Source organism: Adiantum capillus-veneris, chromosome 18, assembly GCF_014529385.1.
Source record: "Adiantum capillus-veneris isolate H3 chromosome 18, ASM1452938v2, whole genome shotgun sequence".
Lineage (NCBI taxonomy): Eukaryota > Viridiplantae > Streptophyta > Polypodiopsida > Polypodiales > Pteridaceae > Adiantum > Adiantum capillus-veneris.
The window spans coordinates 32,729,476-32,754,773 of NC_140948.1; the positions used below are offsets into that span (position 1 = coordinate 32,729,476).

Consider the following 25,298-nt stretch of genomic DNA (forward strand, 5'->3'; position numbering starts at 1 on the left):
CAGACCATGAGGCAACCTGCTTCAGGATGCATGTTCTATTCCTTGCCGCTAGGGGGACAGAGGCCTTGGACTCAGCAGTTGGCTTCTCCTTCCCCCTCTGGGACAGAGACCAGACAGAGTGGACTCTCGACTCAGTGTTGGGATGGTTGCACACACATTTTCAGTGGTTGGTCGCACACAGAGCTACAGCAGTCAGGCGCTGGCTAGTGCATAGTGGTCTCTCAGCCGCATGTGCAACTTGTGACCACCTTGTGGAGAGTCAGCGTCACTGTCTTTGGGACTATCCCTCGGCCCAGCAGGTGTGGCTACGAGTTCTTCGGCTGATGCCTGCTCTCTCAACAGCTCGACAGTACACTTGGGGAGCAGCGGCTTGGTCCACCCTCTCACGCCCGGCACTTCAGTTTGAGCTATCTTCCACCAGCAGGATGATAGTGATGCAGGAGGGGCGACCTACACTCCAGCCTACTACAGAGCTTACTCCACAGGAGTGGTGCAATATGAGAGAGGAGTGTTAGGAGCTCATCAGTGGCCTGGCACTCTAGTTCATCTGACGGGCCCGCTGCTTCCGCATCTTTGAGACTCGCCCCGTGCGACCAGCAGAGACTATTCGCGATTTCTGGCTAGAGTTGATCCCCACTCTTAGAGGACAGCTCGAGGGACTACAGGGCAGCTCCGACCGCATGCGGGAGCGTAGAGAGGCTTTCCTTCGACTCTGGCGTCCTGGGCCTTTCTACACCATGGTCCAGGGTGTACTCCGATGGCACTACCGACCACCTGTGTGGCTTTTCCCTCCCCCCATTTCTTGATTTAGCCCCATTGCACATATGCTGGTTTTTTCATTGGGAGAGTCTCCCACCATGGTTGTTGTAGCCCTCTCTTGAAGAGGTGGTTGTAGCCATATGGGCAGTTTCAGTAACTAATAGAAGGATCTTTTTCTCGGGGAAAAAAAAATTTTGACACGCCCATTTATAGCATTTTAGACGTCTGATTGGCTCCCTGCCAGATGCATGTGCATTGAACTCCGACTTACGGGTCCAAACATCGATAACTTGAACTCCAACACAAGGGTCCAAATTAATTCTAGGGAGCATTGCTTGTCCCTCTCAAGCCTCTCTTTGGTTGAAGCTAGTGGCGACACTTGCACTTTGAGTAGAAATCTGACGTCAAGGCCACTACTGTGGCCGCCGCAACATGTCCCAAGCCGATCTTCTCTGTCAAGTCTTTATTACTGTAATCTTTGTTTAGCTTGCCTTTGTCTTTGTCACGATTGTGACTATGTTGCAGTATTACATACACTCCTAGTTACAGATACACAAAGTGCCATGCCAAGGAGAACCCCTACGCTTGGATGGTCACGACCCTTCGCTCAAGAGACGTGCCTCTTCGCCAAAAGCCACACTCCTTCGAAGATTGGTCGCACCCCTTCACTCTACGGGTGCGACTCTTCGCCCAATGGTTGCAGCTCTTCGCCGAAAGGATGTGTCTCTACGTTTTAAGTCATGTCTCTTCACCAGGAGACGTTTCTTTTCATTTGTGTCTTCGTCTCCTATATAAGGAGCTCTTGTATCACACATTCAATCAATCAACACAGAGTCTTCTAAGTCTTGTTTCTGAGTACGGTTCAAGTTTCTTAAGTCTTAATCATGCGTTTAAGTAATTAATGAAGGATTAGCAACTAGAATCCTTACAATGGTATCAGAGAATTTTTTTTTCCTAGGCCTCTGGACTTGGCGTCTACCTAACTTCGTCGTTGCCTACCCTTCCTACAACCCTTACCTCGTGAGTTGTATGGCAGCAGAGAAAAGATGTGCCTAATTGCCTACATGTATGAGGTAACTCTTAACTGCTCTATTTAATTCTATGCACATCATATACAAATAAAGAAGGGCAGACAACAGTGTGTGAGTGTGTGGCGTACCCGGACCTTATATGTGGCGTACCTGGCGTGTTTGTGACATTACAATAAGTACTTGGCGAGTCTGCAACTCTTCGCCACACCCCTTCCCAAGTGGCAGCGGCAGCCCTCACCAAGCGTCAGCACTCCCAGCGATCGGCCTCTCGCAACGTTTACGTTTTTTTACTTCGCTGGCTACATATACGACGCTGCTTTTTTATTCTACGCTGGCTGGACTTAATAATTCAGCCTCAACTTATTAAGTGACCAGCTGCCCCAAATTGGGTGGCCAGCCACTATACACACTTCAAGCTTTTAAACCAACTTTGGAAGCCAGCACCATAAATCTTTGCACGCTCCGGAGATCCTCCAGCGCCATAGCAAACACAGATGCACATCAGTCTCCTTATAGTATAGCCTACCCCAAAAATTTTCCAATTTTTTAAAAACCCATGTGAGCTCACTCACTTGATCATATAAACCCCCCAATAAGCTAACTTCAAAAAAACAAAGAAAACCCACCAGATCGACATGAATTCACGCATTCGTTTATTGCCGACATCACCCTCTCTTCCACTCTCCCGCGTTGGCCTTGTGTGCACTTTGCATGCGCTACTTTTTGCCGTCATAGCCGAAGACTACTTACATATTCCGGCAAATTTCTTCAGGAACAAAACCCAAGAATATTACTCAACCCCAGAGTCAGACCCCGTTCTAAACATAATTTCCGCTCTCAGAGTAACCGTCACAGACCTTGTTCCCGACCTTGAACTAGCACATGTTCGAGAGTTCCCTTTAAGGCGTAACCATGCCGAATTCTCACGATGGAGGTGGTCAATCTGACGATGCCCTTACTCTTATCAAGGAGCAGATGACCACAGTTTCCACAAGCCTCGCATCACTACCCACTCGCTTGGATGAGATGCTTCTCGGAGTCGTGTTACGACTTCTCGGACAACTAATGCTGCTTCTCCACCACCTTCTTCCGAAGCTTCAGGTGGACGAACCAAACGAATCAAATCCAATTGAGGAGGTAGACAATCGCGAACTTCAATTACTTTACAAAATTTTTAATGTTGCAGAGAAGAAGAAGCTTGATATTAAACTGCCGGAACCGTATAATGGTCGCTGCGACAAGCGCGTGCTGGACCAATGGCTGTTCAAAATGGAAATCTACTTGTCCAACACAGACTTGGTCAAAAGTAAATAAGTAGCACTTGCTAGTTCTCTGCTCAAAGACACAACATTTCTTCGTTGGCAACGACGGGTTGCTGATGGAAAACACACACCTTCTTGGGATAAATTTGGGCGTGCTATTCGCAAGGCGTTCGAACGTGCCAATACGAATTTTCATGCTGCCTGAGCCAAACAGATTCCTTGGCCGCGTACATCACAAAGTTCCAAAGGCTAACTCTGGAGATAGAGACCCTTAGTCCCTCTGATAAACTTCATAGCTTTATCGATGGACGATGTGCACATATACAACCCTACCACCTTGGATGCTGCAATTGCCTATGTGGAGCGTCTTGGTGATAATCGGCGTCTTGCACGGAATTTTTTCCTTGGTGACAGATCTTCAAATAGCGCTCGCTTTTCACAACGCGATCGTAGAGACAGCTATAGCCAAAGTCAACAACATCAGTCTCAGTTAAGATAGCAAGCCGCATCACCTTATCCAATTTCAAGGTTCTATTCTCAAGATCGACAATCTAAAAGCAGATATTTTTCAAATGTTCCAGCACTTGATCGTGGTAAAGAACGTGAAGTTTCTCAAGATCGGCAATCCTATACTCAGCAAGGCTCTTCGTCAACTGTATCTTCGACTTCAAAGAAGGAAGGATTGTGTACAATTTACGGTGACCATAGATGGTATCAATGTCCAAAGAGACCAAATCTATCTAATTTGAAAAGAAATTCCAACGCGGAAACATCATCGAACAACCAAATTCTGCTAAGGATAAAGGAAAATGTGTGGTCAACACAATTCGTGTCTCAGAGGATACGACTATTCTTATTAAGCATGCTCAATGTGGTTCCTCAATTTTGGAGCCTCTTTCAAAGCAAGATTTGAGTCTTCTTGAAATTCTCAACGGACATTCCATCAATGTTTTGGTGGACAACGGAGGTTCAAATAATTTTGTCAGGACTCAAATAGTTCAACAACTTGGCTTAGCAACTCAGAAGACATCTCACTTATATGATGTGGAATTAGCAAATGGATCAATTTTGACTTGTGATCAGACAGTTCGACAGTTACAATTCGAGATTCAAACTTATGCAGATCAATTGGATTTCGAAGTCATGCCTTTATCTTATTACGACATGATTCTTGGTCAGCATTGGCTATTCCGATATGATCCCCGCAATCAGCTTTCGAGGAGATACTATCAATTTGTTCAAAGATAGACGTGAACTGATTTTACACGTGCTTTATCATGCGGGACGGGTGATTCAAGCCTCACGTGTACAAGTCAAGCAGCATGATACAGTGGATTATGAGATGAATATAATCTCCGATGAAGATGCAGAAATTATTTTGATAAAGAAGTTTTTCCAAGTGATACTTCGTTACCAGACAAAGATAAGGACATAGTTGGAGATTCTGAGTCTGAAGACGACTATGCTTTCTTTGATTCTTTGCTGGATGATGATATGCCAAATTGCAAGTCATGAAGTGACAGTTTCTGAAGACGATTCTGAAGAATTTTGGGATTCATTATTGGAAGATGATTACATTCTCAAGCCAAAATCCTTTCGAGTGATTCATAAAGTTGAAGTTACCCCATCTAAAGAGTACCTTGAGAAGATTTCCTCTTCTCCAAATATTTCGCAGTTACTTGAAGATTTTGAACCAGAAATCTTACATCGCATAAAGAATTTTGAAGATTAATCTCTTGTTGCAATTAACCTGATTAAGCCAGATTCTTCTAAAAAGTCTTTGAATAATACAATGACATGGGATTTAGCAGTCAAAGCAAAAAGGTTTCGGAAGAAGCAAAGGTTCAAGACAAAGGTTTCTGATAACTCAAAGATTGAAGATTTTCAAAGATTCAATGCTTTTCCAGAGTTCTATCAACATCAAAAGTCATTTCTTTGACACGCGCTCTTATTTTAAATGTGAGGGAATGTCACGATTGTGACTATGTTGCAGTATTACATACACTCCTAGTTGCCGATACGCAAAGTGCCATGCCAAGGAGAACCCCTACGCTTGGATGGTCACGACCCTTCACTCAAGAGACGTGCCTCTTCGCCAAAAGCCACACTCCTTCAACGATTGGTCGAACCCCTTCGCTCTACGGGTGCGACTCTTCGCCCAATGGTTGCAGCTCTTCGCCAAAAGGATGTGTCTTTACGTCTAAAGTCATGTCTCTTCACCAAGAGGCGTGTCTTTTCATTTGTGTCTTCGTCTCCTATATAAGGAGCCCTTGTATCACACATTCAATCACTCAACACAGAGTCTTCTAAGTTTTGTTTCCGAGTACAATTTAAGTTTCTAAAGTCTTAATCATGAGTTTTAGTAATTAATGAAGAATTAGCAATAGAATCCTTACAGTCTTTGTCTATCTACAAGTTTCTGTTTTTGTCTTTGGCTTCAAACTCTTGAGCCAAACAAAGCGTCGAGTCACATTCATAACAGCTGCGGTTGTACCTCGTGGATACCAAGGCAGCTAACTGAGTACTGGTACTGCCATCCTTGTCCAGCTTGCCTTTGCCGCTGTCCTCTAGCAAACTCGTCCATTTGCTTTTGACTTCACAATCTCGAGCCAAACAATTTGCCGGGTTGCTTGAGAACTGTGCCAGTGCATGGGCCGCTAACTGGATGGTGGATCCGCTCTGCTATCCATAGCCACTTGTTGGTTTTGGTCGATCTCGTCGGCGTTCGAGCAAGGAGGGGCCATGATGCAGTTGCAAGATCTAGAATTCAGGAAAACCTTCTCACACTCCAAGGGTGGCCGCACGAACCAAGCCGCAAAATCTCCAACCTGTTCCACTCCTCTGCTATTCCCAAGTCGCTCCGTAAAATTCATTATCCCTCTCTGGAGTCTGAAACTCCAAACTAGTCGCCTCTACCAAGCCACAAGATTGGCACGAAGCTGCTCCCACATACAATGCTCGCCGCACAATTCCGTTTCAAAATTCCGTCTCGACGTTGTCGTGTGGGAGCCCTCGAATCAAATCAAGGGTCCGCAAATCAAAACTTTGCTTCGCCCTCTCCGACTACAATTGCACTTCTCCCGGCTCAAACGGCCTCTTCAAACTCCTTTCTCTCTTATGGTTGATGAGTGGAGTGCCATGTTGGCACTGAAGAGATGAAGCAAAGGGTTTTGGAGGGGGAGGGGAGGGGGGGGGGGGGGGGGGGGGGGGGGGGGGGGGGGGGGTACCAAACGGGCGTTTTAAAACGCAAGGGGCGCCAGGGGACGGGATTTCACCCAAGGGCTGCCGGCACACAGCGTTTTAAAACGCTGCTGGGTGTTCCGCTACCATGGGCAAGGGGGGTGCAACCTGTCATGCGTTTGAGAACGCAGGGGGCAGGGGGAGCTTGTGGAGTGCCGGCAAGGGAGGGAGGGAGGCGGGCTAGGGGGGCTGGAGTAGGAGAAGTTGGGTCTGTGTTTCAAAACGCAGGGTGAAAGCGGTGCCGCGAGAGAGTACTGTCTTGCGCTTTAACACGCTATGAGCAGAGGTAGCACGCCGGTGACCAGCAAGGAGGAAAACTCCTCAAGGGCTTCTCTTCTTTGGATTGCTCCTCCACGCCAAGGGCCTTCAGTGACACGGCTTTGATACCATGTCATAGTCGACGATGCGGAAGCGTAGAGACCAAGGGGAGTGAGCACGAGAGAGAGAGAGAGAGAGAGAGAGAGAGAGAGAGAGAGAGTCTCTGGAACCAATCAACCTTGGCAATGAATAACTGAATGTGTGTACAATGGAGGCAAAGGGGTTGCTTATATAGAAACCTCAATAAATTGCCCTACCTAGACTTTGACAAATAAGTAAACTGAATACCTAAAAGCCAAAAGAAATAATGGGATCACATTGGGCACTTCACTTGAGATGCCAAAACTCTAACAGTTCAGTTTTATGTGAAGCCACTCGAGAAAAAGAAACAAAATTATAGGTTTGCTAGTGGTTCTTTTCTCAAGCCGAACAAAATTACCCTTCTGCACAACGAGAAATCCTCACTGCTAAACTCAATATAAAGAAATTTGGGCTATTTCTATTGGGAAGAATTTTTATTCTTCATGTAGACTTCAACAATTTCCCAGGATTTCTCACTTCCAAGAATGCCAATGAAGACAACGCCTTATACGATGGACATCTTGGTTTGCACAATGGGACTACCAATATGAATGTGTCAAAGGATCCAAGAACATCGTTGCTGATATGCTAAGCCGTCTCATTCGTAGAGCACAATGGAATAAGATTATCAATACATCTGAAGCCTACCAAGTCCAAGCTGTAAACCAAATCCAAGCAGATATCTATCCGGCTAAAGAATGCCAATTCTTCAAAACTCAAAAGTACAAAAATCCCCAGGAGAAGCCGTCGGATCGAAGCCAACAGGGATCTCAACTTCTAATGCCCTGACGGACGAAACCAACTCACTCGAGAGGTGGGGTGGGATGATATCATTGCTTATCCAAGTGAGAAGAGAAATCTTACCGATGATATAATCACTTATTTCATAACCTACACAGTTGTGCTAGAAAAGCGTGTGCCTACCACTCTTTATCTTCCATCTGTCACTACCTTTTGACCTGTCCACCATGTAAAGCAATAAACCACCTTGGACAATGACACCCACTAGTGTAAAGTGATACCCACTAATGTAAAGTGACATCCACTACCTTACCCACTAAGGCGATACCTTGAACCTCAAGCCAAGCACATCCTATGTAAAGGAGACCATGCCTCATTGTAAATCCATCTTTGGTTGAGTCCTAGAATCCATCACTCTAGAGTCTATCCTAACATCTCAAGTCGAGTCCTCTCATATCTTATAGTACGCTTAGCTTATCCCTTGTAGAAAGCTTCATTAACATATATAAGCTTTCTCCTTTATATAACAATCCAGTGCAAACCTGTGTATTTATCTTTTGCCATTATCAATAGAAATACACTCCTTTCGCTTGGAAATTCATTGTGTGCGTAGCTTGCGCTTATCCAAGGGAGAAGAAGAATCTTACCGATGACAAATCACTTATGTCATAACCCGCACGGCTATGCTAGCAGTCAATGTCTAGGAAAAACTATGCGCAATAAGATTCTCCACCTACCACTCTTTATCCTCCATTTCTCACTACCTTTTGACCTGTCCACTTTGTAAAGTAATAAACCACCTTGGACAGTGACACCGACTAGTGTAAAGTGATACCCACTGATGTAAAGTGACATCCATTACCTTACCCACTAAGGCGATACCTTGAGCCTCAAGTCAAGCACATCCTATATAAAGGAGGCCATGCCTCATTGTAAATCTATCTTTGGTTGAGTCTTAGAATTCAGCACTCTATCGTAACATCTCAAGTCAAGTCTTCCCATATCTTATAATAAGCTTAGCCTATCCCTTGTACAAAGCTTCGTTAATATTTATAAGCTTTTTGCCTTTGTATAACGATCCACTGAACACTTGTGTATTTATCTTTTGCCATTATTAATAGAAATACACTCCTGCCACCTGCAAATTCATTCTATGCGTATCTTTTTAGCAAACGAAAGTCCACTTATGCTAAAACTGATAACAAATGTCTCATATATGGCCAAACATGTCATTGGGCTTTGAATGCCCTAAAAAGAGAAAATTAGTGGCATTCAAGAACATCATTGTGGAAAATGGATACAGCTATTCAGAGCTTTCCTCCATTGAAATCTCAGACTTCGATTAGTATTACACAGTTTATAAGCGAAGCCCCTTCTACTATAGAAGATTCTTCAAGCTTAGATTCAGGATTTGAAGATTTTCCTATAGCTCTCAATATGATGACCATGGAAGGTTTCATGTCAATACCCTTTAATCCTCACAAATTAAAAAAATCCCCAAAAGATAAACATTTTTCACGAAATAGGATTGGAGAATTAAGTGATTCCAGTTCTTCTTCGTTGTCTGTAAAATAAGGTAAGAAGTACCTATCAGAAATATGCATCTTTCACAAGCAGTTAAAAGCAGCTCTTAAAGAAGCAAAACAAGCCAATGCACCAACATCAGAATGAATGGTAATTCTAGCCTTGGCAAATAAAATGAAGATAAAGAAAGTCAAAGAGAGTAAACCTTTCTTTGATAGCAGTTTTATCACTAATGTAGCAAAGAGGAAAGTAAAAGCTAAATCCGTCTATGATTTACCACCAGGAAGAAAATCCTCCTCTTCCTCAAGCTCAAATTATGAAAGATCTCTTAGTCATGGCGTCAATATCAATGCATCCCATTTCTTTCTCTTATGATGCATTACTCAAAAAAGAGAAAGAGCTTAAGCAAAGGGAGACCTTCTTGCCAAACAAGAAACACTGCTTAAATGGGAAGCTGATCTTAGGGTTAAAGAGCAAACTCTTCACTCTTTACGACATAGTGAAGTAAGGGAAATATTGCCTACAACAAGAAACATCCACAACAGGTATAATTGCGACGTATTGTCATTTGTAGTCATCTTCCTGGATCCAAGAACATTGTAATAAGGTATGGAATATGAATAAGAGTGCTACATGGTGGCAGAGTAAAGTTATGAAAGTGTGGCATGCTTGGGATGTGCTACAGGCGCATGTGGGACACCATTAAGGATCTGGGTGACTCGATATCGCTCATTAACGCTGGTTCTTCGATCTCCTCAAGATCGGCAAAGAAAGTGTATTGTCATTTGCAGTTATCTTCCTCGATCCAAGAACATTGTAATAAGGTATGGAATATGAATAAGAGTGCTACATGGTGGCGGAGAAAAGTTATGAAAGTGTGGCATGCTAAGCTACCTCTGAAGGAGCGATTATTTATGTGGAGATGCATCATTGGGGTTCTCCCGACTGCCAACTTTTTGCGCTTCAAAAGACAAGCCTCTTCACGATGTGTTCATTGTGGTGTGGGCATTGAAAATATTCCACATTTATTGTGGTCTTTTTCTCGTACGCAACAATTTGTGGCTTGCATCTCTACAACTCTTTGCATGCATTTCCCCGAGATACATATTGGTCGATTTTTATGGATCTTTGCAATGCTTCCACCATTACTTCGGCCGTATGCATATTTTTTAGACTGGGTTAGATTCTGGGTGCTATGGACAGTGTGGAGAGCACATAATTTCCTCATGTTTCAACAGATTCAAGTGGAATATGTTTCCTTCTTCAAGAATCTCTTCGACAGTCTCTTCAAGTTGCCTATGACTTGGACGAGCTCCCCGTTAGTCATTACGAGCTCTACTTTGACTGTTTCTGGTTTACTATTTGTAATATTTTCTATGGGTTTTCCTCGTTTTGAGGTTTCCCATTGGTAACTCAATCTGACATTACTAAAAAAATGTGTAAGTGTGTGTGTATATGTCGCTATATTTACATACAGACATACATACTCTACACGTGGCAGTGCCATTTGGACTATCATGGATCATTGATATACTAAAGCCGCATGGCAAATTTATTGTTTTATTGTGTTTGCTCTCCAACCCATTTCAAAATGTTTCTACGTTTCTAAGGATAGGAAACAACCCCTGAAACGCCATTTTTGCGTCTGTATGACATATGTAGGTATGAAATGTAATGTAGCATATACACAAAAGCAAACGCATGCACACAAACACACTGTTTCTTTACTCGCTTTTTATCTGTACCCTTATATGTCTCTAGTCATATTATATTTCAAAGAATATAGAGAGAAAAGAGTATAGAGTATAGAGGGGGGGGGGGGGGGGGGGGAGAGAGAGAGAGAGAGAGTTCCACCAAAGTGCAGACACCTAAACACGACCAAACATATAGCGTTACGTACTTCTGAACAAAAAACATACTTGTGTTCAGACTCGTCCTGGACGAAGGCGTGCAAGGCTTCAACAGCCAGGGAGAAAGAGAGAAAAAGTAAAAACAGCTGCCTACACATAAGAGACATAAACTGAGTTCAGGAACTATCAAGAAAAAGATACCTCCACACAAAGTACAATAAATAAATCAGTCACTATCAAGACACCAAAATATATTAATCACATAAAACTGAATGTCATGTTAAAATATTTGACAAGAAATGTGAGAAACAATCACAAAAATCACATCGGTATCTTGACGTAACTGAAGTAACACAGCAACTTATCTGAAACAAACACTTACAGCATTGGTGAGTGCTGCTAGCACTTCCATCCGTTTATACCTAATGCCAAAAAAAAAAAGATTAACTCTTTAAATGTCAAATTCGAAAAACAAAAAAAAAACCATCTCAAAACTGTTTTCCAAAACCCTGACACACAATCTGCTCCATCTGTAAGGAGTAGGCAGGCATACGATATACTTGTATTGATTAGAAAAGGTTTCTTACTTTTTAAACCAGTACCATATGCAACTTTTCTAACAAGTTGCACACGGTGCATCTCGATTTTTGAAATACAGCATGCACGATTTTTTACCTTTTGTAATTCTTCCAATGAGAAAACGAGAGAGTACACGATAGGGCCCAAGTCCAGAAAATTTAGCACTGCCTCACGCGAAGGGCTATGTCTTGCCACAGCGGTCATTTGGCTGATGTCTCTGGGTATTATGCATCATCTTAATTGCTCTAGAGATAATGAGTTCGGGTTGCTTTTTGTAACAGCCCTAAAAGCATCATACTCTCCACTCTTCAATATGCCATAGATTCCATGTTTGTAACCTTGATTTTTGTGATTCAGCACCGCTGTCCATTTTTTCCCCTATGGTTTGCAAACATTAAAATTCCTTGGTTTCTTTCACCTAAATCACATCTTGTATTTTGCCTACTGGCTTTGCAATATGAAAGGGTACCATGCATTGTTTGCCTTGGCTAATAAACAAAGAAGGAGAGACAAGGTATCTGTCTCATCAAAAGTCATAAGATACTACAAAAAAGAGTCTCCCAAGAATCCTGCCACAATTTTCAGTCGGGCTGTAACTTGGGCTCATTTGCGTTGATGCAGCTCCAAATAGGCCAATGCTCTTCTCATGCAGTCCAGTATGGTCACACCACGTCATCAGTTTGTGTCCCCCCCTTAAGAGAAGAGTAATCACCCCCAATTACACTTGCAAAAAACACGACAAATAGTGAACAATAAACCAGCTCAATGAACACTAACTTCATGCAAACATGCATTTTATTGTCGTGCAACAAAACAGTACTCAAACCATGCACTAGCACAAAGAACACCAGTCGTTCAACAATCATCAATCACATTCACATCTTTATCACTGTAGAGATCTTAGACAAAAATTGTGATCATTGTCGATCATTTAGCCATCGCTCCATATCTCACCGTTCTCTGATAGATGTCTAGATGCTCTAAATGCATCATATTCATCATCTGTATCACCAAGCAAACACTACTACCCTGCCAACTTTGACAATGAGTGGACTGAACTGCAAGACATATGCTCTCGCAAACTACACGTTGACCTCCATATTCATAGGCAGCTTCTGGAAGACCTTGTTGTAAAACACCGAAGGTCCTGGTACTGCTCCGGAGGAAAGATACTATACTTGACCCTATAAGAACCTCTATCCCTCCAACGCATGGAGATTGACAACCAGTCTTCCTCGGAGACATCCCAGTCCTTCAATAGCCTTGGGACCTTGCATTATGTGTCAGCCATACTAGATGTGAAAATCCTCCTTTGTATGGAAAAAAAAAACTATTTGCCGGGGGTTAACCATCCTGGGAGAGGGCCGTGAGATATATAAGAGGGTCCCCCTAGCAAAGGTAGGCATGTTTCCACACCTCTCTGGACCACACAAGAGGGTGGTGTGACTGAAGTTAGGGTGCCTACTCTTAAGGGCACCCGATTATGCACATTGGGCGTCCTCCATATAGCTGCAAAAGTTTAGAGCATAAGCATTAGAGCATTGACTAAAAATGAAAAACAAGTGGCCAAAGGCTGAGAGAGAGAGAGAGAGAGAGAGAGAGAGAGAGAGAGAGAGAGAGACTCACTTCCCCCTCTTTTGCATCGTCTTGAATCTGTGTCATTATTGACGTCGAGTGTGCCACAAATGCCGGACTCCACTTGTCTAGCCTAGGCCGGTTGGGTGGAGAGAGCGGTCGGTCTCCTCTCTCGGCAATGGACTATTGGGTTAAAGGCCAGTGTGCCCGGCTGCCCGTGTCCAGCCGCCCATGCATACAGCCTATTCTTTTTCTATTCATAATAATCATACTCACTAGTGTGAGTACCGCTCCACTATACACGGTTTGATCTCCTTCTTCGTGCTTGCTTTTTGCGTGTGTGCTCTTCAATCCATCAAGTGTATCAAAGCTCGGTTGTGAGAGCATTGAGAGTTTATCATCATTCTTGAGTGCTAGAATTTTTTATATGTTTTCGCTCCCGTGTTCGCACCCGCGCGCACGCATTTTCTGCAGTGCAAATCGCTTCCCGAGCTTGGCATTGGTGGATTCAGCATTTCACGAGTGTACCAGAGCTGCAGTCTCTTCCACCTACGAGAGCCCACGGCTCATTTGGGAGTGTGCAGACTCTTTCCGAAATGGTCACATGCACACACATACAGTGGGAGTTTGGCGGCATTGTCTTCTTCCACTACAGGTACAGGTGCAGGTTGCACGCAGCTTCACATACAGGTTTTCTCGATTCGTATGGGTTCAGAGAGCATGTATTTTGATTGCAGGACAGCCATGTTTACGGTTGTGATATGAGTGGCAGCATCCACTCTCTTGGGAAATCAGTTCATGTATGTTCTCTGGCTACAGGTCTACATCATATGATATGTATGTCAATGAGTGTGGACATGGCAGTTTAATTACAGACACTCTTTATGTATGATTTTGTGGAGATTTGGTACTCTTTACACGTAGAGCGAATTTGCTCTTGTTTCCTTTACTGCGGTCAGACTACGTGCACGTACTTGATTGGCAGTAGAGATTGGATTCCATTGAGCTTTATTGGTTCTATGCTAGTTTTGGATCCAATTATGCTCATGGATTTGTGTAAGGTTGGTCAACTTATGTCTATATTGGGGTTATGCTAGACATGGAGTATGTATATGCCTCTATGACAGCTCACTTTTGATGCATTTTGTGGCACGCTTTGCCTAGGCCGATTGAGTTACAGGTGTCACAGGTGTATGCCTCAGTTTGTGGAGTTTATAACGTTTGTGGGCTAATCTTTACTCTATGCTTTTGCTCTTTGATTGAGTGGCAGGTGTTGTCAAATTTACACTACAACTTTTTTGTGATTGTTTCTAGTTGGCTATAGTTTCATTGATTGCATCCTTGTTGTAATGGGCACTAAGGAGGACACTGTTTTCAATATTGGAAAGTTGGATGGGGCTAACTTTTCATATTGGAAAGGTCATATTTGGGATATCTTGGTGCAAAAGAACCGCATAAGGACTCTCAAGATACAAATAGAGAGAGATGATTGGGATGAGTTGGATGAGATGTGCAGGTCTACCATTAGACTTTCCCTATCAAAGTATGTTTATTACAATGTGAAAGATGCAGAGGGTGGAGCTTATGAGTTATAGTAGCACATTTGTGGCATGTATGATAAGCATTCGGCTGCCTCACACGTGTATTGGATCAAGAAGCTCATAAATTTGCGAATGGAGGAGGGTGCTTCCATGAATACGCATTTGAATGAGTTCAATACAATTTTCAGCCAACTTGCCACTTTGAAGATTACATTCGAGGACAATGCAAAAGCGATGTTCTTACTTGTCACTTTTCCAGAGTCATGGGACACATTCAGGACAGCCATAGGTAACTAACTCGGTTCCTGCGGATGAGTTGACAAGCACTAATGTGGAGTCTAGTCTTCTCACGGAAGAGATTAACCGGATAAATAATGCAGGTAGCAAGTCTTCTAGTGCAATGGTTGTTAGAGGCAGGACTATGGAGAAACATAAGTCCAACAGGGATAAATCTAGAAGCAAGTCTTGTGCAAGCACAAGTCAAAAGGATGTGGAATGCTTTCATTGTGGTAAAAAAGGTCATTATATATAGGATTGTTATAAGTGGAAAAGAGAACATGGGGATGGTAAGAAGAAAGACAAAGACGATGCTAAAGACAAACCAAAGTCCAATGTCAAGATTGAGGAGTTGAATGCAACAGAGGGAGGATGTAGCTCTCATGATGATCATGAATGTGCTCCGACTAGTGCTACTAGTGAAGAGCTTGGTGATGTGTTGCTTACCTCGTCTTATGATGATGCTTTTCTTCTCACTCATGAGAGGAGTATGCATATGGACTGGATCATTGATAGTGGTGCTTCATTCCATGTTACGCCTCATAGATCATGGTTTCATGACTATGATGCTTCGTGCACTGGTACTGTCAGGATTGAGGATAGCCATTCTCTGCAGATCCATGGCATTGGGGACATTCATTTAGCCATGCTAAATTCTATTACATTTGTCTTACATCATGTGCGTCATGTGCCGGCTCTTGCCAAGACCTTGATTAGTGTGGGTCAGACGGATTCACTTGGCTTCAATGTGTCTTTTGGTGACGGAGGTTGGAAGCTCACTAAGGGTAAGCCTTGTTTTGGCAGAAGGTGCTAAGAGGAATACGTTGTATTCTCTTTGTGTAGCTAGTGTTGCTGATCCATTGTGGGGATCACTCAGCAACCTCCTGTCTCTTTATGGCATCAGCGCTTGAGACATATGTCACTAAAAGGAATGAAGTTGTTGGCACGTACGGATCATATTCCCGTTTCAGGATTTAATGGCTTTGAGTTTTGTGAGCATTGCGTTTATGGTCGACATGCTAAGTCTTCTCATAAGAAAAATGTTCCACACAAGTTATCGAACAAGCTAGCATTAGTGCATAGTGATGTATGTGGGCCAATGCCCAATGCTTCTCTAGTTGATGCTATGTACTTTATTACGTTCATTGATGATGCTAGCAGGAAGGTATGGACGAATCCCATTCGTAAAAAGGATATTTGTTTGATGTATTCAAACGATGGGTTGCTCTTGTTGAGACCCAAACAAGTTGTAAGTTGAGGTGCTTACGTACGGACAATGGGAGTGAGTTTATGTCTCATGCTTTCATTGCTTTATGTGTTGAGAAGGGTATACAGCGTGAGCTTAATGCTCCCTATACACCTCCTCAAAATGGTGTGCCAAAGCGCATGAACAGGACTATACAGGAGAAGGTATGTAGTATGCTTTCCATGGCTGGATTGTCAGATGCATTTTGGGCCGAAGCGGTTGTAACTGCTGTGCATTTGATAAATCGTTTACCTAGTATTCCTTTGGGCTTGAAGGTGCTTGAAGAGGTATGGACAGGATTGCCACCATCGTATTGTGTGTTTGGCTCTGAAGCATATGTACATGTGCCTAAGGCAAAACACAGTAAATTGGATCCTAGAGCACCACCGCCCGCAGTTGAGGTTCGACATGTAATATTTGAGGAGGATGGGCATCGGTATGATGGTCGCATGGCTGCTTGTAGGCAACTCATTGACCCTCAGGTGAGATCAGCCCTTGTTGGGAGATCATGCAGACGTGGGACAGCCAGATGCACCTCCCCCACAAGTTTTGAGACTGTCAGAGCGGAGTGCTAGACCACCACAACGTTATGTGCCTTCTATAGATTATGTCATGTTGACTGATTGCGGCGAACCATCATGTTCTAATGAGGCCATTAGTACCCCATTGCCTCCATATGCAAAACTCAGCCATGCTGACTGCCCTCAGACAGATGTGGAGATTGCAGAGATGTCTCGGATTCCCTATGCATCAGTTGTTGGTTCCTTGATGTAGCCATGGTGACTACGCATCCAGATCTTGCCCATGTAGTTGGTGTGGTTAGCAGATACATGTCTAACCCGGGCAAGCGACATTGGGATGCAATGAAAGGTATTCTCAGGTACTTGAGAGGGACTTCAGAGTTGTCCCTATGCTACGGTGAGCATGATATGTCTGTGCGTGGGTATGCAGATTCAGACTAAGCAAGGTCAGTAGACTCAAGGAAGTCTACTAGTGGCTATGTGTTCACAATTGCAGGTGGACCGGTTTCTTGGGCATCACGCTTACAGCCATGCATTGCTTTGAGCACTACAAAGGCTAAGTACATGGCTGCCGCTGAGGCCGCCAAGGAGGCCTTATGGCTCTCACGGCTAGTGGGAGATCTGGGTATGGCTGTTTATAACCGGCCTGTACAACGTAGAAGGCGGTACTATTTCAATTACCTATTAACTTTACACAGAGCACTGTGAAGAAAAGAGAACACAGTTGCGTCCAGCGACTAGAATGTCACTGCGCACACGAGACCGACACCCTGTAGACCCCAAAATTGGCACCCCTTTCAGTACACTTAGGCCAAACTCTCACAAAGCTATCCAAACTTGGCGAGGGCTGAAAACACAGGTTTCTGACCTGATTTCGGCAACACAACAGAGCAAAAACCACTGTAGGTCAAAAACGCCTCTCTAGGACAGATTCCCTCGCAATTTAGAAGCTTTCTGGTGAGCTGTCACAGAAATTCAGCATGCTGTAATTCTCTATTTTTCTGTTGAACATTGAAGGGTGCCCAAAATCCCGTACACGCATCCCAAGGCTCTCACGAGCTCCCTTGGTGCTCCCTTGCAATTTAGGTGCGAAACCCTAAACCTGCAGAAAAACACAGCAGGCTGTAATTCTGTATTTCAGATTGTTTTTAGCTAATTTGGTTCCTGCTCAGAAGGCTCTTGCCTTGGCAAACGCACATAAACCCTCAGAACTATACATATTCATCTAAGTAGCCCAACTAGTGCGGCATTACCATATGTGCCAAAGGGGGGAGAGAGATGCACGAGCGCAAATCATCGCGCTACATGAGACAGAGGAGAAGGCAAGCTTTCCATTAAAGCTGTCAACTTGCACCCACACACACTGTAGGTTACTAAATTAGCAAAAATCAGTCTCTCTCTCTCAATGGACGCGGCACCCCCTCTTGCTGAGGTGTCCTGCAGATGGCTCTCCTTCTGCCAAGTGTCCAGTTTGCCCCTTAAGAGTTAATTCCCTAGTTCCCACTCACTTATAAAGTTGTGACTTTTCGAGTGGCCCAGACTTCATTTGGCGCGCACATGCTTCCATACTCATCAGAATTCAGTCCTATTTGGCCCGACCAGTCCCAGACTGACCGACCTAGACTCCCAATGTGAGAAACCTATTCAGCCGCAACCGTTTCACACTAGCCATGCAATTTTCAAGGGTTCCAGGAAAAACAAGTAAAATTAAAAATAAATAAAAATATGTACTACATATTTTAAAAAGGCAACATGAAAAATACACCTCCTAGTCACACACTCCACCCTTAAGATACTGCAAGCGACCTCGCTTGCATGCCAATAATACATGCGGATATCTCTTGATATCACATATATTCTATGATGGGAATCCAAGATATACATGCTTTCCGAAATGTAGCGTTGGACGATTAAACAATCCCACCATCCTGGCTACCACACATATATCAAGCATAGAAGTCTTCTAGTGTACTCTCAAGCACAAACTTCTCTAGCTAAATTTTGTATGGAAAGAGTAGATACAATTGCTTAACTACTCTCTTGAGCATCATGAACCATGCTCTTGCCTTGCTCCAAAAAGGTTACATCAAGTCCTGTGGATTCCATCTGAAAGGCTTCAAGATACAATTGCAATAGCCGAGGTGAATTAACCAAGTCAACTCTTCCATCCATTTGGCATCCAAAGATGGATAGTTCTTGAACTTCACCAAGTAGCGTCTTGCAACCTTTCCTCTAACCTTCCTTTCCTTATGTGCCAAAATCTGTTCAAGAACAAGGATCTCATCTAATTCTTCAACTTCGGGCTGTTTCTCATCAAGCATATTCTCAGGCACATCACCAACAAAGGGTCTTAGAAGGCTGATGTCACGTGACACATCCCAACCCTATGTGTCCGTGGACAAGCTACACCATAGCAAGGTTCAATCAGTCCAGTCGGTTTAGATTAGCAGTGATCTAGCACTTTTGTGAGTCTATTCGTAGACCGTGCATGCCCAGTCACTTAGCATAGATGCATATCCTCCGGTTGCACACGGCATGATCATCGGAATTCCCATCAGATTCCATTAGCATCAGTTAAGGGAATTTTCCAATGCATTTAACCTATTTTCCTATTTATTGGTTATTTTTACTTATAATTTTTAAGTGACTTTCCAACAAAAGTAGGTAGGGCAATTTTGATAAGTTAATATATAAGCAAACCCAAGTTAGCACTTTCTGGCAGAAGAGGCAGCAGGAGCTTCCCGCTCAACAGGTCACTTCTCAGCAGTAAAACCACACCCCCCCCCCCCCAGAAGCCTGGCGTTTTGGCTTTGCATCATCACCTACACCATCAGAGCCTAGCGTTTTGGATAAAGACCTCAGCCGGCGTAACCTCTCGCACTTCCCGCCACAACATCAGATCCATAACATTCAAGTCCTTGCATGATCGCCCACAACACTTTTCAGCCCAGCGTTTTCATTGCAAAAACGCTAAATCTTCAGCAGCGTTTTTCATTGCAAAAACACCAACCCTAGACCTGCAGCATCAGCGTTTTGTCAACAGCTTCAGCCTCGAGAAAAACACAGCCAAGTTCATCAGTTTTCAGCCTACGACACAGTAGCAGATCAGCCCCTCAGTTGGTTGCAAATGCTCCCCCATTTTCAGCCATAAAAAACACAGCTAAAACAGTCATTTTCAGCCATAAAAATCAGCGATTAGAAGATCCTAGATTTCAGCCAACAAGTCGTCATCGTCATCACTGTCGTCGTCATGAGCATAGTCCCATTGCATCAGTCCATTGCATACGCATTGTACACCTTTGTGCAATCAAGTTAGACCACTCTCGCCGACGAGAGTGGGGCCTTCGCAGGAGGGTTTTACAAACTCTCAGGTGTCGTATCTCTTCTCTCTCCTTCTCTCAGTCTCATTCACTTGAACGCACAATATCCACTCACTTTGTTCGTGATCATAGCACTCTCCATAAGACAAAAAGCTCTCTCTTTCCCTAAGAACTAAAAGAAACCTTGAGCAATAAAGATCACTAATCTTGAGAAAATACAACATTCATTCCGCTGCACCTTACAGCTGACATGAAAAGCATTATGTATTTTCCAGCCTTCTGGTAGTTTTAACCTGTAAGCTACATCACTGATCTTTTCTGAAATCTGAAAAGGACCATAATATCGTATACTGAGCTTAGGAAACAAACGTTCCTTGCCTTTCCTTTTCCTTAACCTGGCCTTTTCAAAGCGCAAAAGCATCCAATCACCAAGTGAAAATACAAGTTCACGACGATGACAATCAGTAGCTTTCTTTTGCTTAGCCTGGGTCTTTTCAAGAGCATTCTTTATCTTCCTGTATGTTTCATCCAGATTCCATATCTTGCACACACTTGTCTGCCTCAAATATCTTGTCCTTAGTCTGTAAAATGGGCGAGACTTTCTTCCCTCCTTCCACTATCTCAAATGGTGCCTTACCTGTTGACGTACGCACAGTGTTATTGTAAGCATATTCAACCAATGGGAGATGGTGTTCCCAAGTTGCTCTCACACATAACATTTGAGCAGATCCAGAACAGTAGAATTTGCCTTTTCTGACTGTCCATCAGTTTGTGGATGAAACGAAGAAGAGAACTTTAGCGTAGTGCTCATGTTCTCAAACAAAGCCTTCCAGAAAAGACTTGTCATACGTGGATCCCTCTTATTGACAATTGACTGAGGCATCCCGTGATACTTAAAGATATTGGACAAATGATAGTCCAAATCCCATCATTGCATGTTTGTGTCCTTAGAAGATCAAAGATAAAGTCCATCGTTGTGCTTTCCCATGGCCTATCAGGGATCAGCAAGGCTGCAACAATCCCGATTGCTTTTGCCATTCAAATTTAACTTTTTGGCAAACTAAGCATGATCTTACAAATGTGTCAACATCCTGACGCAAAGCTGGCCAATAGAAGAATGCCTCAACCCCTTTCACTGTTGCATCAATTCCACGATGCCTAGCATAAAGTGGAGCATGACTTTCTATCAAAACCTTTGGCCGTAACTGTTTAGTAACGCATAACTTTCCATGCATCATGAGAAAGTCATTCTTAAGCATATAGTGCTCATGATGTTGCCCATCAACAAGCTCATCATAGATCCTTGCAAAATTAAATCTTAAGCATACTGTGTCTTCATTTCGTCTAATTCACAATGGTACAGAATTGACACTGCTGAAATTTGGGGCTTTTGTGACAACGCATCAACCACCACGTTCTTTTTGCCTTGCACATGCACAATCTGAAAAGGAAACATTGACAAGATGTTTGCCCATTGCATGTGTTTCTCATACAACTTCGTTTGTCTGAGAAAATATCGCAAGGTTTGATGATTTGTTTGGACAACAAAATCAGCCCCTAGCAGATAGTGTTTCCAACTAGTAAGAGCATGAATTACTGCCAGCAATTCTTTCTTATAAACTTAGAAGTTCCTTTCGGTCTTCAAAAGTATTCTGCTATCATATGCGACTACTCGACCATTCTGCAGTAGAACTGCACCAAAACTATGGCCGCATGCATCACCTTGAACTACAAAAAGTTTCGTAAGATGGGGCAAAATGATTACCGGATCTGAAGTCATCTTTTCTTTCAAGTGTTTGAAGGCTAAAATTTCATTGATTGTCCACTTGAAAGTGACTGCTTTCCCTTAGTCACTTTCCCTTGCAGTGCATGGAGTGGAGAAGCAATCTCAGTAAAATTCGGGATGAACCTCCTCTGTTAGGAACATAAGCCTAGAAAGCTTTGAATGTCATGTACGGACCTCAAGTCAGGCCATGACCTAATTGCTTCCACTTTGGCAGGATCCATGCGTACCCCATCCTTTGAAACAATGCGCCCAAGGAAGTGAATCTCTTCCAGAAAGAATTCACTCTTTTTCGCATTAATGAGTAGCATGTTCATACGTAACTCATTATAAACGCAGTCAAATGATCCCTATGCTCCTCTTCAGACTTAGACAATCATGTCATCAAAGAAAGTATCCACGTAATTCCTATGTGGTCTAAATATTATGTCCATCATTCTATTGAACGTGGCAGGAGCATTTGTGAGACCAAATGGCTTGACAAGAAACTCATAGAGCCTGCATGTTGTCCTGAACGCAGTCTTATGAACATCTTCTGGCCTAATGCGTAATTGGTGGTACCCACCCTTTAGGTCTGTCCTTGTAAACAATGACGCTCCCTCAAGTCGATCAAGAATGTCATCTATCCTCGGTATGGGTAACCTGTTCTTGATGGTGTATTTATTCAAGCCGCGACAGTCAATGCACATGCGCCATGAACCATCCTTCTTCTGCACTAGGAGTACAGGCGAACAAAAAGGGGATGAGCTCGACTGAGTCAGACCCTTCTCTAAAAGCTCGTTGACCTAACTCATAATCTCTTTCTGTTGGGCTGCACTAACCCTATATGGTGGTCTATTCGGTAGACTAGAACCTGGCACAACTTACAAGATCTCCTCAGGTCTCTCAGGAGGTAACTCCCCTAGCAAAGATTCCAAAAAACAATCACTAAAACCACTCAAAAAAGTTGACATGTCTTTATCTAAGGTAGACAAATTAGATATAGCTTCACGTACTTCTTTTGCAAAGATCAAGTATACAGAAAGATGATTCTTTATTACAGATGAAATAGCAAAAGCAAAAACAACTGGAACAGACTCGCCTCTAGGCTTTACATCAAGGACATGAGTCTTTCCTCTATGTACAAGGGTAATTTTTTTGTTGTAAGTATCCACCATAGCATGCAACCTCTAACACCATGGGATACCCAGTAACACATCGTAGCCCTCAAGTGGCATAATACGGAATTCTTCTGCATCCACATAACTCTGAATGTGCAGACGAAGCTTCCCCAAAATGGGAGTAACAGGCTCTGAATGACATGGGCATGCCAAACCTGCTTCACCTGTCATACCCATCTCCTCTGCAGGAATGCCCTACTTTGATGCCAATTCTAGTGATATAAAATTTGCACGGGCTTCTGGATCAAAGAAAACCAGCATTGTCTGGTCTCTACCTTTGCTCCAAGCTCTACACAATTCCGTGGCATCTATGTTTGGCTGGTCACCAAACAAATCTGGGACAAGTCCTACACTCGGCCTTAGCTTCTTCCCTTCATGGTCTGACTCGTCATCCTTATCCTGTGACTTCCTCTGTGGGCATTCATTAGCAAAATGTCCCTCCTCTTCACAAATGTAGCATTTCTTGGCCTCTCTAAGAGCTTTCCTTTCTTCAAAAGTTTTGCCAGAAAAATGCCTTTTTTGTCCTTGTCTTCGTCCCGAAGAAGATTTAGATTGCGTATTGGACATGTTAGCTACTTCAGTGGAGGGCTTCTTTGTGGGAGGCACATAAGGCTTTGCTGCAACATTGCCCTTGGCTGAAAACTATACGCCCTTAAAACCATCGGAATCTCCCTTTGACAAATTGCTGGCCACTCTTGCATTCTCAATCGACTGGAACAAATTCATGACAATAGTCTTTGTGCAGTAGTCCCTGATCTTCTTGGGCAATCCGCAACAGTACTTCTCAATCTATTCTGACAATGGCACAAACCTGTAAGAGGTGACTAGCAACAGTGCAACCCAAAACTGTTTATTGTACTCTTCCGATTCGCACACAGTTTAGCATTCAACTCGTGCCATTTTGATATCACATCCACTTCAAAAGTGTTTGTTAACCATGCAGGAACAAAAAGCTGTTTGAATTGGACCCACGTTGTTAGGGCTTGTCCCTGATTCAACAATACGGTCCACCATTGAAGCGCATTCCCTTTCAAGAAAGTAGCAACCTTGCGTATCTTTGAAGGCTCTGTGAAATTTCCTCCAGCATAAGCAGCATCAAACTGCTATATGAAGGTCAAAGCCTTCAGTTCATCTTCAGTTCCTCGGAAAGTTTCAAATTTCACTCCCTGCCCACCTTCCTTGTAATCCTTTGGCTGATTCAAAGGAGCAACGTTGTCATAAACAGGTGCCTGCAAAAGTGGTGCTCCACGATTGCCCAATCCAGCACTTGCATCACCTGTTTAACCTGTCATATTTGAATTTTGGGCGTATGGCTACGAAAAACCAGCCATACCAAATTGTGTTACATGCACTCTAAATTGACCATAGGCACCATGAAAACCTGGTTGGACACCCATGTTCGCGTATATAGGATTACACATGCCTGTTTGCATTGTCCTAAACACATTCCTGGCATAAAACCTGTGGAAGGTACATCCGTAGCTTGAAACACTAAACCACCTCAAAAATAACAAGGATAAGTAATAGGTAATGGAAGGGTCTGACGGATAGCCTGTTCGTTACTCCCTTGACCATTCACAAACGGTTCCTGTCCAGCTAACGCAAGTTGCTTTGAATCATTGGACACCGCTGGTTGCTCAACCACATGGGCTTTCCCTCGAGCATCACGAGTCCTCTACGTATTGGAAATTTCCTTTTCCTGCAACGACTCATATCATGCCCTGTGTAGGAGGCTGAAAACCCTGTGTAGGAGGCTGAAAACCCTGTGTCGAAGCCTTAAATTCCTTTGTAGGAGCCTGTAAGAACTCCTACATCCATGGGTTGCTAGCCAATTGTTGAAACATGTCCATGCAGCAACGCAATTGCTCTAAACAACCGTCCTCTTCTTGAAGAGTTAAAGGAACTTTCTCTGTGCCATGTGAGGAAGATCCCTCTTCAGGAACTTGGTCCCTCTTCTCTGCCATAACGGCAAGCTTTGTGTTGCTTTCATCCACAACAATCCACGCTACACTTTTTGAAGAAAAAGTGACTTATCCCATCGATGGAACCATATAACCGGCCTGTACAACGTAGAGAACGGTACTATTTCAATTACCTATTAACTTCACACAGAGCACTGTGAAGAAAAGAGAACACAGTTGCGTCCAGCGTCTAGAATGTCACTGCGTACACGAGACCGACACCGTGTAGGCCCCAAAATTGGCGCCCCTTTCGGTATTTCTTTATTCAATTAACAGTTGACGATCCATACACTTAGGCCAAGCTCTCACAAAGCTGTCCAAACCTGGCGAGGGCTGAAACCGCAGGTTTCTTACTTGATTTCGGCAGCACAATGGCGGAAAAACCCCTGTAGGTCAAAAACAACTGTCTAGGACCGATTCCCTCGCAATTTAGGAGCTTTTTAGTGAGCTGTCGCAGAAATTCAGCGTGCTGTAATTCTCTGTTTTTCTGCTGTCGGGTGCCCAAAATCTTGTACACCCATCCCAAGGCT

The 25,298-nt window shown here is 43.5% G+C and overlaps 1 protein-coding gene across 2 annotated transcripts in view; it reads right to left on the minus strand.

The window, feature by feature from the left end:
• The window catches only part of LOC147435453 (Cation efflux family protein), a 108,102-nt gene that overhangs the window by 57,797 nt on the left and 25,007 nt on the right, over nucleotides 1–25,298 (minus strand). Inside the window, exons 3-4 of one of the 2 annotated variants that reach the window (XM_086488519.1) lie at nucleotides 11,189–11,228; nucleotides 10,876–10,952 (exon numbers count right to left, since the gene is read on the minus strand). In XM_086488519.1, coding sequence (XP_086344645.1) covers nucleotides 10,876–10,952; nucleotides 11,189–11,228 — 117 coding nt within the window. The remainder of the gene's footprint in view (nucleotides 1–10,875; nucleotides 10,953–11,188; nucleotides 11,229–25,298) is intronic. The other variant, XM_086488520.1, reaches the window with a different exon arrangement.